This window comes from Acanthaster planci, unplaced genomic scaffold, assembly GCF_054643075.1.
Source record: "Acanthaster planci isolate LZ-2023a unplaced genomic scaffold, COTS_SCS Contig202, whole genome shotgun sequence".
Lineage (NCBI taxonomy): Eukaryota > Metazoa > Echinodermata > Asteroidea > Valvatida > Acanthasteridae > Acanthaster > Acanthaster planci.
The window spans coordinates 21,472-38,639 of record NW_028257823.1 but is presented as its reverse complement, the minus strand read 5'-3'; the positions used below and the strand labels follow the sequence as shown (position 1 = coordinate 38,639).

General features: G+C 39.7%; 1 protein-coding gene and 2 pseudogenes across 1 annotated transcript; 1 reads left to right on the top strand and 2 right to left on the bottom strand.

Annotated features, from left to right (window-relative positions):
* Positions 1 to 923: 923 nt before the first annotated feature.
* On the bottom strand, positions 924 to 1,927 carry LOC147795044 (uncharacterized; annotated as a pseudogene).
* Positions 1,928 to 2,408: 481 nt separating this feature from the next.
* On the bottom strand, positions 2,409 to 4,017 carry LOC147795043 (uncharacterized; annotated as a pseudogene).
* A 3,440-nt stretch (positions 4,018 to 7,457) lies between these two features.
* LOC147795042 (G protein-coupled receptor GRL101-like) lies at positions 7,458 to 13,502 on the top strand. The gene is made up of 2 exons (XM_087132313.1): positions 7,458 to 7,531; positions 8,258 to 13,502. The coding sequence occupies exons 1-2, from the start codon at positions 7,527 to 7,529 to the stop codon at positions 9,402 to 9,404; spliced, it is 1,152 nt and encodes a 383-aa protein (XP_086988439.1). The 5' UTR covers positions 7,458 to 7,526; the 3' UTR covers positions 9,405 to 13,502.
* Positions 13,503 to 17,168: the final 3,666 nt, after the last annotated feature.

The following is a 17,168-nucleotide window of genomic DNA, read 5'->3' as shown; positions in this document are numbered from 1 at the left end:
AAAATATTCATAAACTGACGTAGAAAAACTTATAACCATGACCAAAACAAACAAGCAGCCACCAAAAACAAGTATCGAAAAGGATAGGATAAACATTGATGGCAGGGATATAAAAATATTTACAATTATAATGTACAAAAAATATTTACAATTATAATGTACAAAACCTGATATGTAAAAAGGATAATTTAAGATACATGTATATTAAGAACCAACGCTCATAGACCAAAAACATACCATCGGTCATTGAATAAAGATTGCATTTTACATTGTCTGTGTGTTTAAAAGCTTTCTACACCTGTAGCTGGCAAAGAATATGGACATGGAAGTAGAACCGTTGGAAACTACCACCTCTTTACCAGAACGGTACTGATCTGTTTTGCTGTTTTTTTATCACAACAGTAAAATAATCAGGTGCAATAGTAATATCGGAACAACGCTGAGAACTTAATTCGTTGAAAGGAAGCAATCCTGCAAATGCTAAAGTTATCATAGCTAGATCTCTAATAACTAATAAATCTGTTTCTTCGGCATACATATCACAAAGTTTGACCGACATCTCAGATGTTACTGCATCTTTTTTTCTGTGTCATGTGCCCAGTTGTACGTGTAGCCAATTCCTGCAAATTAATGACGAATGAATTATTTGTTGGGTCGACTAAACCATTCATCTCATGCACCCATTTAATGCTGTATACTGCAGCTGAGATAACATGATGGGATGCACCCGAGTCCAGAAGCTTCGTCAGATTCACGGTGATGGTAATGGGCTGGGCTGGTAAAGGGGTGTAACCAGTTCTGGTACAAAAGCTCTGCCATTTCTTGAATCCCCCGACGTACTTTTTCACCGTTGCACCACTCTTGGAAAGCATAAGATGATGACACACCTGCCTCCAAAGCTGCGAGACACTGTGCTGCAATCCTATCTCTCTCAGAGAAAATGGAAATCACATTCAATTTTCCCTTCCAGTAATTACAATGATGCTGGACAAATTCAAATCACTAGCTTCAAAGCTATCAACTTGAATTTCAGGGAGTCATCAGAAAAAAATACCATTATTTCCTTGACCTTTAAGGATGACTTTTTCTTGTGGAAGTACCATACTCTTGTCTTTAACGACTTAAAACTTTGCTTGCAGTAAGTAAAAAGGGCCAAAAAGGTGCCGATTCCCACATTGGAACGATCAATGTGCCCTTAATTAGCTCTGGCAACAATAATTTCAGAACTACTCTTTGGGGAGGTACTAGTCAGTTATTGTCATTAGCCCACATCTGGCTAAAAGCGTCAACTGCCTCCGTTCCTGGACACCACCACCTCGAGTTAAATGTTTTACACTGTTTATTCAAATTAGATGCAAATCCATGGTGGTATCCTCCAATCATCACTGTCCATGGTTCTGCTCAGCAAATCTGCTTGTATATTGCTTTTTCTTTGTATCCATTCTGGGTCAAGAGTTGTCGAATTCGTTTCACAAAAGTTGTTCATGTTCAGAGATATTTCCTGCAAGTTAGACTTTTTGCTACCGTTATTCAACACTTGCTTCACATTTTATTACCAGTCAAGCACTGAATTCTCCTACTTTTCAATAACTTCTAGTTACTTTTGAGTACTCAGTGTACCGATTCCAATTCTCTCCAATTTTTACCCCATGAGCCTACCACTACACTACCTTCCACTAGCCTTTCTTGGCCAACAGATCTTCTAACGCATACTTGTACGTCATCACGGCCTGCCATCGAGGCTCCCGCACAAAGGGAGTTCATACTGCCACAGCCGTAAGTGGAAATATCACTGCCTTCAGCAAAGGCTCCCGCACAAGGGGCGTCTACAGTAATACCCTCTGCAGTGGCTGCATTAGTTTGTAAAAGTGCTATACACACATCTGTCATCGCTGCCTTCAGTTCAAGGCTCCCGCACAAAGGGAATTAACACACGTGCTTTCAGTAACAGCTCCCGCACAAAGGTAGACATGCCCTTCACAAAGAGAGACATGGCCGCCATACCCAGTGGCGGATGCATCACTGAATACTTTAATCGCACTCGATTCTGGGCTTTTAATACTTAAGCCATGAAGGTTAACATTTCTGCAATTGGGAACCATTCTTGGTTTTCCTTTCCTATTATACGCCACCGTTAACGGATTGACGATGACAGGATGTGAGTCAACCTCCGAGATGGAACCCTTTGCAAGTAGTCTCTGTATCTCTTCCACACCGAAAGTGGCGTTTTCCTTAGCAGACTTGTTATTATCGGAAAATATAACATGAGGCGCCGTTCGCAAAGGAATTTTACATCCTTCCAGCAAAAAACTTCTAATGAATGGAATAACTCCAATTTTTCCCACTGATGCAACGCTTTGCCTAATCTCCCAATGGTGACATCTTAACCAAACTCTCACCACGGTAACGCCTGCCAAGTTGCAAATTAGAGTCAGATTTTTCCATGCCTTCTTGAGCAATTTTGCCATCCATGTTATCTACATTATTGCTTGAAACACTTCCAAAAAACGTATCCACCTTGATTGCATCCATGTTTTGAGTACTCTCATACTTCCAGTGACCGGCTTGTCCGCAACCAGAACAAAGCCCTTGCTCGCTCTTGCCGACTGTGGACGGCCGGGGTACTGCCAGGAAGCAAATCTGGTGGGTTTTCTGCTTCTCTTGACCCGTTCAGTCTTAAGCCTCTTAGTGGCCCTGGCTTCAGCCCTATACATCTTCTTCTTGTCTTCTGAATCCGACGCCAGTGGGTTGGTTTCATATTTCTTTACTACGCTCCACACCAGCTCCGAAACATCTGCCATTTTGATTAGTTTTTGTCTATGATTTATTAACTCTATACCCTCAGGTATATACTTCGATGCTTGCTGTATTTGAGCTTCGTCCTGCAGATTCAACTCGGTGTCTCTCAGCTTAGAAGCAACTTTAACATTAAACTTATATTCATGTTCTCAACTCTTGCGTTTGAAAGTGTAATTGTCATTGGTCAAAATACTGTTCTGTATTTTTACAAGCTGACTGCTGTTAAGCTTGCTCTCAAATGCAGATAGTTTGACGATATCAACCAGTCAAGCTTTTCAAGCCCCTCAAGAATTTCGATTCGTTCATATATCTTACCTTCCAAGCTGCTTACTCTTTGTTCCAAAGTTGATTGGTTTTTGTCCTTGGTAGCCATTTCCTGCAAAGGAACTAAGCGAGGCCGATTATCCGATCCGGTATTGCCTTCAGTCAAGAAAATATCTTCTTCTCGCTGTGCAATTTTTAACGCTGCTCGAAAAGTGCCCGGATTTGCGCGACGAACTTCGGCACGAATGGCTTTCGGACGCAGAGCATCTACAAAATGGTAAACAGCAAGGTTCTCTCTGTTTTCAACGTCTATGCACGGGTACGCATTCGACATTTGGCTCCGTTTGTCTTGAGCTAACGCAGCCAGTTTTTCGCCACTTTGCCTCTCACGGAGTTTTAGGCGTGAACGGTTGGTATCTGCCGAATGACTAGGGCTGAAATGTGCACGAAACTCATCAAGTATTTGACCGTAATTCAACTTACACGTATCAGACAAGTGTCTGGGCCTCTCCCCTTACGCTAATGATTAATCTTATCATCTGTTTTCCATTTGTTAACTATGCTTCACAAATCAAAATGTAAAATCCAGTCTTTACAATCAGTGGTTCCATCATAGGTCCCCGCAGTGCGGTGATGTGATCCTTCTACAAAAATTACTTTTGGATCTGCTTTTTTTTCCCGAACCGTAAGGTTATCATAAGAGGGCCTCAAAAGACTGTTATTAGGCCCACTAGCTATCGGGTGTTCGGGGGTCGGAGGATTTTGTTCAGTTTTAGATCCGATAGCCAGTGGAACCTGCTTTTCAGCTGATTCCAGCACCGCTTCATTATACAAAGAACTAATTTCTGCCTCAGGTCCTGCTATATCCTCACTAGCCTTTTCAGCAACACTACTCCGGAGGTCGGAAATATCATCATCTGAAAGGACAATACCATATGTTCTCCTGTGTGCCATGTTAAAAGAAAAACCCACCGCTGCCACCAAAGATTTGTAATGGACCGAGCGGTAACTAATTGACTTAGCGGTGGGGCGCCGCCTAAATGGGCTGCGACTGACAAAAAAAAACACAGTAAACGAATATTAAGACACATTTAACACACAAAAAAAGCACACAGAATTTCTAGAGGGCCCTCCAGACGTTGTAATTTTTTTAAACTAATACTCATCTATTATAAAGAAGGAGAAAAGTATGTAGGAAAAGGTTGTGTAGTGTTTAAACAACCTAAGGGCGTGGCCCGATATAAGTGCACTGGGTTAGAGTTAAACGTAAAAACAAGTAGGCACAAATCCGATGAAATGGTTCTAGGGGCTGGAGGCAATAGGCACAAATGTGCACACAACAAAAAAAAGAAACGAGGCCAAATGAAATTTGGGGAGGAAAGCAAATAAATTTACAGAGACTTATCTGTACCGACGAAGAAAACTAAAGATCCCCAAGCCTATGAGTTCCTCCGACCCACGCGGCCAGTTGGCTTTGGCAAAATGACCACACCCCAAGCTAATGCTACTGGCTTTTATACAGTCAACGCGATCTGCCTGACTGATTATCAATGGAAACTATGTGAGAAACTATGCAAATGTATTGACAAAAGCGGTATGTACCTTACCCCAGTACACAGCAGTACCTAAAGAGTGGAAGGAACTTCGGAGGCCTCACCCAGCGTAGGTAATATATGCACCAATACAATTACATTACAACCTATTTGTTATAATATACGGAACCCAACGCCCCATTACGCAACGAGCTATGCGTTGCTCAAATTCGTAAGACAATAGTTTCCCGCTATTATCCGAAACGCAGGAAACAAATATGAAGAACACCATCAGTAAAATATGAAGAAGTTTTTTTCTGGGCTGAAAAAAAGTAACTACTGTCATTGTTTCCAGGCATGTCTTTTTCAGAAAAAGGTGTCGATTTCAAAGCTTAAATGGATCATTTCGTTGTCCAATTGAAAAGAACTCCCTTCAACCAGTGTTCAGACCATTCAAACATCAAACCTTCCATAGCGAACACAAGCTACAATATGCTCATCCTTGGGCACACATTACGGTCATTTCAGTGGGAGCTACACTGCTCCATGGAGGAAGGACACAGGAGGAGTTGTAACTCAGGCACCTTCAAAGCGTCCAATGATGACGAATAATAGAAAATATTCCAAAAATGCCTTATTTCTGCCTGCATCTTAGCTGGACAAGTGGGGCCAGTAATATCCTAGCAATACTTGTAGGTTTTTGCTTGCAATTAAATATTTGTATTTAATTGCAAGCAAAAACCTATTAGAACTACTTTTGCCATCGTAAATAAACGCTTAAAATTTTGACTCACTGTTTCATTATCCATGCAAAGTTTGTAATTCTAGTCTCCTCCGTCCAATATACATCAGTGTCAAAGACTTGGAACGAATTTGGCTAAGACTGGCCAACAAAATGTTCACTACTACTGGAAAGCTTAGTTCAGTAGCAACAAAATGCGCTATTTCATCACAAGGAGTGATAGCGAAATCTCATAAAATATGCCTTTGTACAAATGCCATAATAAAAATGATTCAAACAAAACACGAAATCACAGCTTGGCTATTTATTCCTAAAAGAAGTCCAGAAGAAAGCGTTCGAGAAGGGCAACAACTGCACATGAACACTTCGGGTATACAGCCTAATAAAAGCAACTGCGCAAACACTACACTTGATGATGTTGTCGGATCATATCAAGCACCAACGATGGCATGAATATTCAACTTCCTATACTGCAGTAAACAACGTTTTAGGTATGCAGATTACCAACGAAAAATTGCGGCGACGATCATGGGGTACAAAGGGAGCTTATGGTAGCAAAACAGATGATGGGTAGCAGGCGTGCGCTGTGCTCTGGCTATGGACTTACCGGGCATGCCAGAAAGTGGTAATCGGCTTGATGTTATAGACCGGGCAGTTCAAACTCCTTCTGTGTCCTTTCTCCATGACTGCTCTAATCAGTACGCGGAGCACCACCTTAGAGTCTTGAATTCCGATGATTATGAAGTGTAACAACCTCGACTCCTTAACTTTTGGCGAGATGTTTTTAGTAGCGCTGAATTTGAGTCTCAGTAACCGAACTCGAAGCAATCGTCCTAGCCTAAGTATACGGACAATTCAGACTTAAAAGAAGTCTTTGTTGACAAACAGAATTTGGTTAAGAATACGAGTTTCTTTTATTCTCAAAACCTCGCCTCATGCAAAGCTCCTCACAGTCAAACAGGGAGTTGGTGAGGAAAATCCTCCTGTTTGCTAACGAGTATTTCACCGCAGCAAAATTCACAAATCAAGTATTTTCTTAATATGAAAACACTTCACAGGCTCAAAGCATCGAGGTTGGTCTCATCAGACTTTGGCTCTCTGCTCGCAAAGTTCCAACTCGATTTCTCAACACACTTTCAGGGTTTTTATACTCTACAAATCTACGGTTTCAACATAGTTACTGAATATAAGTCACAAGTAAATTATGCAGCAAGGTTACATCACCCTGCTCTAAATTGATGACTATTTCCATTGACCAATCAGAATAAAATCAAATGATTTAAACTTATGACTTATATGAATTTCTTGATAAAGTTCCACCCTTTCATTTTGAAGAAATACTATTCCATGAAACAAGGAAAGTTGTGGGTGCACTGGCCTCCGCCCCCACATTTCAAGTAGCTAGCCAAGTTTTATCAATAGGTCAACTGGCCTTGGTGAACATCTGGTGTTTGACTCATTGACCACTACACTTTTCTGGAAACCTGTTCTCAAAATTGTTACAGGGAGATAATAGATGGAATGGACAGTGTGCTGTACTGTAATCAATACAGATTTGTATATAGTGTGTATGATTTCTACCGATGTTCCCTTCAGTCATGCGTGTTGTTTGGGCTGTAATACAGACATACAAATCGTGTGTAACAACACGACTATTTAAAAATCCGGCGAAATTTTAGTCGAGAGATCAGTGAATGATAGACAAGGAAAATGGCCAGCTGTTTGTCATCTATATCGATGACTAAAAGTTTTTAAGGTCATTTCCCCCTAGATCCCCGCTGAATGGAGCACGCGCATGATGGTACGCGAATAAAGAAACTTCACGAGGGTGTCCCTGTATGTTGGGGAAGATATGTGTTTCTATTTTCAAGGATGGTTTGTGCCCGGGAGATGTTAATTAATTTAAGATTTTTGCCCTGCCTGACGTGTATAATTACACTGTATACCCAGTGTTTGCCCCCAAAATAGTGCAAAATAGTGTAGAATCAAAGCAAAAAGCAGTCTGATTAAGACAGTACCCTAAACAATATACATGCAACTGCAAGGAAAGTTGTGTGAATGTGCACTATACCATTGATTTTTTTGGTAAATAATTATTATCTTTTTTCAGTCTACTGCTCAATATATCTGGGACAAGGTCGTGGGCAACCATCGAAAAGGGCGCCTTTGAAGGTCTAATCACCTCCAAAATGAAGTGAGTTTTCAAGCTATATGGGGCCTTCAAGTCGTAACTCGTGGAATTATTTTTTAGTGCATATCTATGAAATATATTGTGTAGTTTTTTCTATTTCTGATATACATAACTGCTCTATAGATTCCATAGATTTCCCAGAGAGTTTCATTAAATGTTCTCAACGTTCTGCTTTTAGCTTTGTGTTTAGTTATCTTTTTGGATAGTTTGCGTTTTCAGAAACAAAACAAAAGCTGACAACAACGAGAAAGATTTGCGTTTAAGCAGTTTGATTACTCGTTGTTTGCAAAATATGTGCCGATTTGTTCATTTATGTCTAATATTTTAGGTTGTTTATACTCTTTCAATCTTAACCATGCTTTTGCTTTAGGATGGAAGTGCATTTCGGAATATTTCATCATTTCATTGTCCATAATCCACTTGGATTATATTCACAGCCTCTGAGTAATTTCACAATTTGAGTAACTACATAATAATACCAATAAAGCGAATCCTTGAATGAATCCAAGTCGGTTTAACATTAAACATTTCTTTCCCCTCTGGAGAATTCAAATGTGCTTTACATGTAGTTGTTAATGTAATGCACATTCAGTTCAGTTTTTACCAAGGTAGAAAGATCAAATGATACTTGTTACCGTGTTTTGTTTCCTGTATATTCATTGCATTTAAGGTCTAATCCCATCTGGATGCTGTTTCAACAGTCAAACAATTTTCTAATTACTATTGCAGCTGGATAGTCACCGATGACCACCGTCTGTGCTGTACTTTCTCCAATTTGCAAAACTACTCTGTAAGGGACGACTGCCTGACCACAAACCTTAAGCCAGACTTAAACCTGTGCGACAGCCTTATGCCAAACAACTCATTGCGCGTAGCACTTTGGGCACAGGGAATAAGCGCTCTCATCGGTAATCTCTGTGTTATTGTTTGGAGGCTCGTGCAGAAAGGTGACAGAGAAGGCAAAACGACGTTATCTTTTATGGTCGGCAATCTAGCCGCAGCAGACTTTTTGATGGGTGTGTACATGTTAATTGTGGCAGTTGCAGATCTGAGATTTGGCGAAAATTACTTTCTGGAGGCCCCCGAATGGCGTTCCAGCACACTGTGCAAAGTCGCTGGAGTTCTGGCAGTTCTGTCCAGTGAAGCTTCGGTGTTTTTCATAACTCTAATCAGTGTTGACTGTTTCCTTGGTATTGTATTTCCGTTCAGATCCTTCAGTCTCGGGAAAAGGTCAACAAAAGTCATTGTTTTCGTCTTATGGTGTCTGGCACTCTGTGTGAGTGTCATCCCAACAGTGTCTGTTGGTCCTGACTCAGATGCATATGGACTTTCGGACGTCTGTATGGGTCTTCCTCTGTCCATCAAGTCATCAAGGGTGGTAGCTGAACCCCCGACGTTTAATGACAGTGATCCTGAGTCCTTGACATCTTACATACCAGAAAAGGTTCTTAAAGCAAAAGCGTGGAAGCCATCTTGGATCCTGTCAATTGTACTCTTTCTTGGCGTCAATCTGATTTCATATCTGTTTGTACTGTGTTGCTACGTCGCCATTTTCATCAGTTTCAAGCGGACAGCCAGGACTGTCCGAACGGAGGCAGAAAGAGACCGTGAAATAAAAATGGCGGTCAAAATGTTTCTGATTGTGGCGACCGACTTCTGTTGTTGGATGCCAATAATCATAATGGGTATTCTGTCCCAGTCAGGAGCAGTCGTGCTCTCTAGCAACATGTACGCATGGACAGTGGTTCTGATTCTACCAATCAACTCTTCCCTCAATCCCTATCTGTACACGTTTTTCACTGTCTGTTGCGCGACTAAGCCAAAAGGAAAAGCCATCCAATCCAAAGCAAAGAGCAGGAAAAACAAAGCTAAGTAAACGTGTGCACGAGGCACAAGCACATGAATCTTTGACTTAAACATGTTTGGGAAGCGAGGTTAATTGTTACCTGGAAAGGTTGCTCAAGTGGCTTTCTTCCTCACCAAAAGGCTGATAGGTGTTAGGACCTTGGGTATTGATCTGGTTTCTTTGTATCCGCTGAAAACTCAATACAGGAAAAAGTAACAAAACCATTTTGAACCTATGTGTCAAACTTGCTTCATTTCAGTTTCGAACACAATGTTGACATTGGTACAAAATACCTGCATATATTGTTTTATTCACCTTGCATGTAAGCAAAGGAATAGAGCTTTAAAAGGATTAGAGCTTATTAACAACATACCAAAAAGAGGCACACGTCACCAAAAGTACATGCAAACATGCATGTAATAATGAATACTTGAACGAAGTAAAGGACTTGCATTCGTGAGTTAAGGGAGAATAAAATATTTGACAGCTTCTATTGTCTTCGTATTTCGCTTTTAGTTCAAAATATCTGTTTCCATTGTTTCTTCCATTCTTGTCCTAATTCCTTTTTCATTTTCTGTTTTGGATGCTTAGCGTTTGCTGGTAAGGACGTTGTAATGGCAACCAGATATATCTGAGACACTTGTTATGGTTCTGTCGATTCCTGTGTTCGGTGTTCTTTCCTTGACCACATTTTTCGGTCATGTATTCTTCAACGAGTCTTAGAGTGATACTATTTGAACTTGGTGGGAATTCTCAGCAGGAATATCAATGCTATTCAGCTTGATACAAACGCTGCAGTTGAGAACGCGCTGAGTGCGGTCACGGAGCATATATCTTCGTGGCATGCGTGCACTTTGAAGTTTTCATGAGGAAGAGACGAAACGATAATATTCATTTCAGGATGCAGCAGTAAACGAAAGGGAGGCGGCAAATATAAGAAAAGGACATATTGTAAGTGACCATTTCCTCCTTAAAAATAGAGATTTCTTTTATGTTTCTTATGTGTTAAAAGTGAGCAGGAGATGTTAGCATAATTGTTAAAGGAATTACTTTTGAGGAAGAGAATAATGAGATCAAAAATATTAATCAAACTGGAAAAAGCAGATCTAAATGGGTGTTTTAGTAAGACTTGTGTAATTTACAACGCAATCCTGTTAACATAAGCCTACGATCTAAAATGTCCCACCTGATCGGCCTATCTCATTCTTTACAAATGAAAGAAATGCAAACCTCTATTCTTATAGACAGTCAAGGAAACACAAATGTGCGTCACTAATGAAATTCCGCGTATTAAACAGTAGTTCATGCCTGATAACCCAATTAATCAAAAAGTGGGGAGGGGGCGTCGGGTACGTGCCACGTCCGGATCTGTTGCTGCATTGGAATCCTTCCCTAACCAAAAATGTACATTCATACACTCTTCACATTTTTGTCGAAAATTGCCTCCAGGGTACTGTTTTTCTGTGAGCCTCAGAAAGCTTACCAATGAGAGCATTGTGAGTAGAAGGCTTTCCAGCCAGCTGCATCTTTCTGATGTGAATATGTTAAAATTACAGTGGACTTGGTAAAAGTTAATGCACCTATGGAAACTTTGCTATCATAGAGACTTTGAACACACGACACGTCAATAAAACATGTGTATGGTGCATTTTTAGTGTTTGAGTGATGCCATCACGTTAAGCTCTGGTACCCATTGATCCCATATATGTTTGCATATTATATGTGTTCATTGGTGGTGTAACCCTGTTCAAGTTACCTCTGATGGCTTGAAACTATAACTGAAGTACTAAAGGAAGTTTACTGGAAGGTCTAGCTGACGCATTCAAAATCGTAGAACTATATCCTTGGGAGTTTCGGTCTAAGACAAACGTTTTGTTGATGTTTGATTTGAGTGTTTCGCGTACAGCTTCTTGAATATTAAATTAATCATTATTATTTTAAATTTCATATTTGCATGCTACTCAGACTGAAGCAGTTTAGATTTCTAATTAATTCCGTTGTTTTAAATTGTATTTCGTAATTATTGCAAGAATGTTGCTGCTTGTTTTCCCGTTTTTTTATTTGTCATCCTCTTCCTGTTGGTTTTAAATTCGGTTATAATATGAACATTGAATTATTGAATTAATTTTTGCTACTTTAAATATAATCTTAAATTCTGAGCAGAGAGTGGGTGACTTTTGATTTATATTTAAGTGCTGTGAAAACATGTTGATTGTAAGCTTGGCACAAGTGTTTATAATGCAGGAAGATTTTTGCATGATTTTCAACTTTTTTCTTTTTTTTTTGTCCTGCCATGTTCTTTCTTTTCTTAATGCATTTAACATTATTCATAAAAGGAGGTCAGCAGTCTTTGTGATTTTTGTCTCTGACGAAATATTCATTCGTGTTCTGCGGCACCCCGAGTTCGATGGTCTTTCCTAATGCGTAGAGTTTGTAGTTATCCCGTTTTCATAAATGTTGAAATGACAAAACTAGAGACTTACTGGGATCATTCAGCAAGCACTACATTTGTTTCCCTGCAAACTACTCCTTGTAATCGCCTTGGGTAGTTTTAGCGTTTGGTTTATTTAAGACAACGTGTGTGTTGTTTTAATTTAGAACCCTGGTCGAATCTGGATGCTGCTTTAAAAAAAAACAGAAAAAACATAAAATCCTTACGGTGTTGGTCAGAAGATTTACCCATTCGTTCGATTTGGACAGAAGAACTTCGCCAAAGAACTGTGGGTTGGTAAAGTGAATGATAATGAAAATTTACATAACTAATTTAATATAAGACCTCTTCACATTTTTGTCGGAAATTGCCTCCAGGGTACTGTTTTTCTGTGAGCCTCAGAAAGCTTACCAATGAGAGAATTGTGAGTAGAAGGCTTTCCAGCCAGCTGCATCTTTCTGATGTGAATATGTTAAAATTACAGTGGACTTGGTAAAAGTTAATGCACCTATGGAAACTTTGCTATCAGAGAGACTTTGAACACACGACACGTCAATAAAACAAGTGTATGGTGCATTTCTAGTGTTTGAGTGATGCCATCACGTTAAGCTCGGGTACCCATTGATCCCATATATATTTGCATATTATATGTGTTCATTGGTGGTGTAACCCTGTTCAAGTTACCTCTGATGGCTTGAAACTATAACTGAAGTACTAAAGGAAGTTTACTGGAAGGTCTAGCTGACGCATTCAAAATCGTAGAACTATATCCTTGGGAGTTTTGGTCTAAGACAAACGTTTTGTTGATGTTTGATTTGAGTGTTTCGCGTACAGCTTCTTGAATATTAAATTAATCATTATTATTTTAAATTTCATATTTGCATGCTACTCAGACTGAAGCAGTTTAGATTTCTAATTAATTCCGTTGTTTTAAATTGTATTTCGTAATTATTGCAAGAATGTTGCTGCTTGTTTTCCCGTTTTTTTTATTTGTCATCCTCTTCCTGTTGGTTTTAAATTCGGTTATAATATGAACATTGAATTATTGAATTAATTTTTGCTACTTTAAATATAATCTTAAATTCTGAGCAGAGAGTGGGTGACTTTTGATTTATATTTAAGTGCTGTGAAAATATGTTGATTGTAAGCTTGGCACAAGTGTTTATAATGCAGGAAGATTTTTGCATGATTTTCAACTTTTTTCTTTTTTTTGTCCTGCCATGTTCTTTCTTTTCTTAATGCATTTAACATTATTCATAAAAGGAGGTCAGCAGTCTTTGTGATTTTTGTCTCTGACGAAATATTCATTTGTGTTCTGCGGCACCCCGAGTTCGATGGTCTTTCCTAATGCGTAGAGTTTGTAGTTATCCCGTTTTCATAAATGTTGAAATGACAAAACTAGAGACTTACTGGGATCATTCAGCAAGCACTACATTTGTTTCCCTGCAAACTACTCCTTGTAATCGCCTTGGGTAGTTTTAGCGTTTGGTTTATTTAAGACAACGTGTGTGTTGTTTTAATTTAGAACCCTGGTCGAATCTGGATGCTGCTTTAAAAAAAAACAGAAAAAACATAAAATCCTTACGGTGTTGGTCAGAAGATTTACCCATTCGTTCGATTTGGACAGAAGAACTTCGCCAAAGAACTGTGGGTTGGTAAAGTGAATGATAATGAAAATTTACATAACTAATTTAATATAAGACCTCTTCAAATTTTTGTCGGAAATTGCCTCCAGGGTACTGTTTTTCTGTGAGCCTCAGAAAGCTTACCAATGAGAGAATTGTGAGTAGAAGGCTTTCCAGCCAGCTGCATCTTTCTGATGTGAATATGTTAAAATTACAGTGGACTTGGTAAAAGTTAATGCACCTATGGAAACTTTGCTATCAGAGAGACTTTGAACACACGACACGTCAATAAAACAAGTGTATGGTGCATTTCTAGTGTTTGAGTGATGCCATCACGTTAAGCTCGGGTACCCATTGATCCCATATATATTTGCATATTATATGTGTTCATTGGTGGTGTAACCCTGTTCAAGTTACCTCTGATGGCTTGAAACTATAACTGAAGTACTAAAGGAAGTTTACTGGAAGGTCTAGCTGACGCATTCAAAATCGTAGAACTATATCCTTGGGAGTTTCGGTCTAAGACAAACGTTTTGTTGATGTTTGATTTGAGTGTTTCGCGTACAGCTTCTTGAATATTAAATTAATCATTATTATTTTAAATTTCATATTTGCATGCTACTCAGACTGAAGCAGTTTAGATTTCTAATTAATTCCGTTGTTTTAAATTGTATTTCGTAATTATTGCAAGAATGTTGCTGCTTGTTTTCCCGTTTTTTTTATTTGTCATCCTCTTCCTGTTGGTTTTAAATTCGGTTATAATATGAACATTGAATTATTGAATTAATTTTTGCTACTTTAAATATAATCTTAAATTCTGAGCAGAGAGTGGGTGACTTTTGATTTATATTTAAGTGCTGTGAAAATATGTTGATTGTAAGCTTGGCACAAGTGTTTGTAATGCAGGAAGATTTTTGCATGATTTTCAACTTTTTTCTTTTTTTTGTCCTGCCATGTTCTTTCTTTTCTTAATGCATTTAACATTATTCATAAAAGGAGGTCAGCAGTCTTTGTGATTTTTGTCTCTGACGAAATATTCATTCGTGTTCTGCGGCAACCCGAGTTCGATGGTCTTTCCTAATGCGTAGAGTTTGTAGTTATCCCGTTTTCATAAATGTTGAAATGACAAAACTAGAGACTTACTGGGATCATTCAGCAAGCACTACATTTGTTTCCCTGCAAACTACTCCTTGTAATCGCCTTGGGTAGTTTTAGCGTTTGGTTTATTTAAGACAACGTGTGTGTTGTTTTAATTTAGAACCCTGGTCGAATCTGGATGCTGCTTTAAAAAAAAACAGAAAAAACATAAAATCCTTACGGTGTTGGTCAGAAGATTTACCCATTCGTTCGATTTGGACAGAAGAACTTCGCCAAAGAACTGTGGGTTGGTAAAGTGAATGATAATGAAAATTTAAATAACTAATTTTAGGCCCACTGGGGCTTCAAATAATTTATTGCCGCTAGACTGGGTTGCTAGAGTAAATTCCTATCCTCCGCTGACCACAGGGGCGCTGGAATTACGACCTAGCTGTTTCGCTAAAGCTTTATAGGCAAAATTAATGTGTGTGCTGGTCACTTCTGTCTGACCAGTTTGCCAGGTTGGTTCGTTTGGTTTAGTATTGAATAAATAATCTGTGTTTAGTTGCAAATTTGCAAAATAGCCTTCGTAGGTTTAGTCGTCTTCTATATTCTGCATTTCGTTTGCAACTTTGGAAAGTATACCGCATTCAGTCCAGCCCATTCCAGTTATTTGGAAAGACAATGCCGCGGGCAGCAAAAACAAAGCGGTGTCCTGCCGGCGCTGAGGGGTCGAGACCAAGGGGGAAGCCTCGTTCGGACCGCATCGCGCTGGCTGCTTTCCCGAGTGAATCTTCGGCTCCCATCGCAAAGACGACTGCTGTGTCATGGGGTGAGCCTCTTTCTATACCGTCAGAGCTGACGCCTAGACCTGTAGTTTGTATCACATCTGTCCCTGATGGCCCTGCTATTTTGGCTGCGTCTCCCCCGATTGTTCATTCGGTTATGTCCGTTACCACTTCGTCGGGCATAGAGGGTGTCGATAGACCTGAGTCTGGGGTTTCTCAACATATTTGGGACAAAATTTGGAACTGGGAAGTTGTAGATTTTGCGCCTTTTGCAGCCCTCTAACAGTGTCAATAATGCCAGTGACTGCGTGTTGACTATTGGGTCGCGCGATTCCCTAGCATGGCAAATTTGTCCCCACAATCAACCCCCTCGGATCACCTCAATTGAAAAGTGGACCTCGGCTTTTCTGATTTTTGTATTGATCTATTTGATGCCACACCCTACACAGGCGAGACAGCTGCTAAAATATGCAGACATCGTTCGTTCGGCTTCTTTTCGGTGAGTAGGTTACAGGTGGCGTGACTATGATATTCAATTCAGGTTGCGCCAAACACGCATGCCGTCTCGGTCGTGGGCCAGCATTTACGCTGAACTATGGCTAACGTTGGTCGGTGCGCCCGTCCAACAACCCACTTTTCGTCCCTTTTCCAACCAGGGCATCCACAACGGGCAATCGGTCACACCAACATCGGGTCAAACCGCACCGCACAGCGCAATCAAAATACCGGAGTCTGTTTTGATTTTAACCGCGGCCACTGCTTCAGACCCTGTCGTTTTGCCCACAAATGCGCAACCTGCTTGTCCGTCGGCCATTCAGCCGCCTCATGCCGTGGCGGCCCTAGCTCGGTACGGGGACCACTCAGTCCAACCACACCTCCCAACACTAGTAAGAATAAACTAGAGGAACGTGTTTGCGAACAACCACTGAGCTGTTTCGGAACTTTCTGTTTGGTGATGACGTCATTATGACGTCATAACTTTAGGAAACTTCTTTCACGAGGTTCTTTGTTGTGTGTAACTTTGATATTGGTCAAACCTCTGATAATTGCCCAAAATGATGGCTTGAAAACGTATACAAAGTCAATGGACTGAAAACACCTATGCAAAAAAGCTGCTCCTTTACGATGTCATGTGATTTGCGTTTAAACTGAAAGAAAATTCTGAAATAATATTTGATATTCAGACTCTTGGGTATGCGTGTAATCAAATGAAGACGGAAAAATACAATTTTTGTTCGTTCTCATAGTAATTCTCAACCGAAGTTCAGGACTACTCTCATTAAGATCGATAATATTGCGTAGTAAAAAAAAGTGTACAAAACTGCAGCTTTAATCTCATGTCACATGACCCCCGATGATGTTATTTTGACGATTTTTCTTTGGGAGCCTCTATTCGTGAGGGACTTTAAGTGTACATTTAAGGAAATAATTCAGATTGACCAAAGTGCCAAGGACAGGCTGACGAAAAACGTATACAAAACCTACGGGGGAAGATTAAATATCGAAAAATTAATTTAAAAATAGGTTTGTCGTTTTTCAGATTTCACCGGAAAAATCTCCAAGACAGCCATGATTTATGTTTGTTGGATCTGAAGACGCACTGAACCCAAATCATGTGACAGACGATGTGATGTGAGTGACAGAATTCTTCTTCGGGGCAGAGATGAAACCAAAGTGAGAAGCAGAGTGCTGACGTTTCTGTTGAATGAAGTTACAAACAAGGGAATTCAAAGTCAACGCAATGAAACTTTGTCTACATAACAAAATTATTCTTTCTCAGTTGAAACTGACTTTTTTATGCCTGAATGTATTTGTTAAATGTAACTCTTTAAGTCAGGTTGTGAACTCAACTTTTTAAGCTGATTAATAAGTG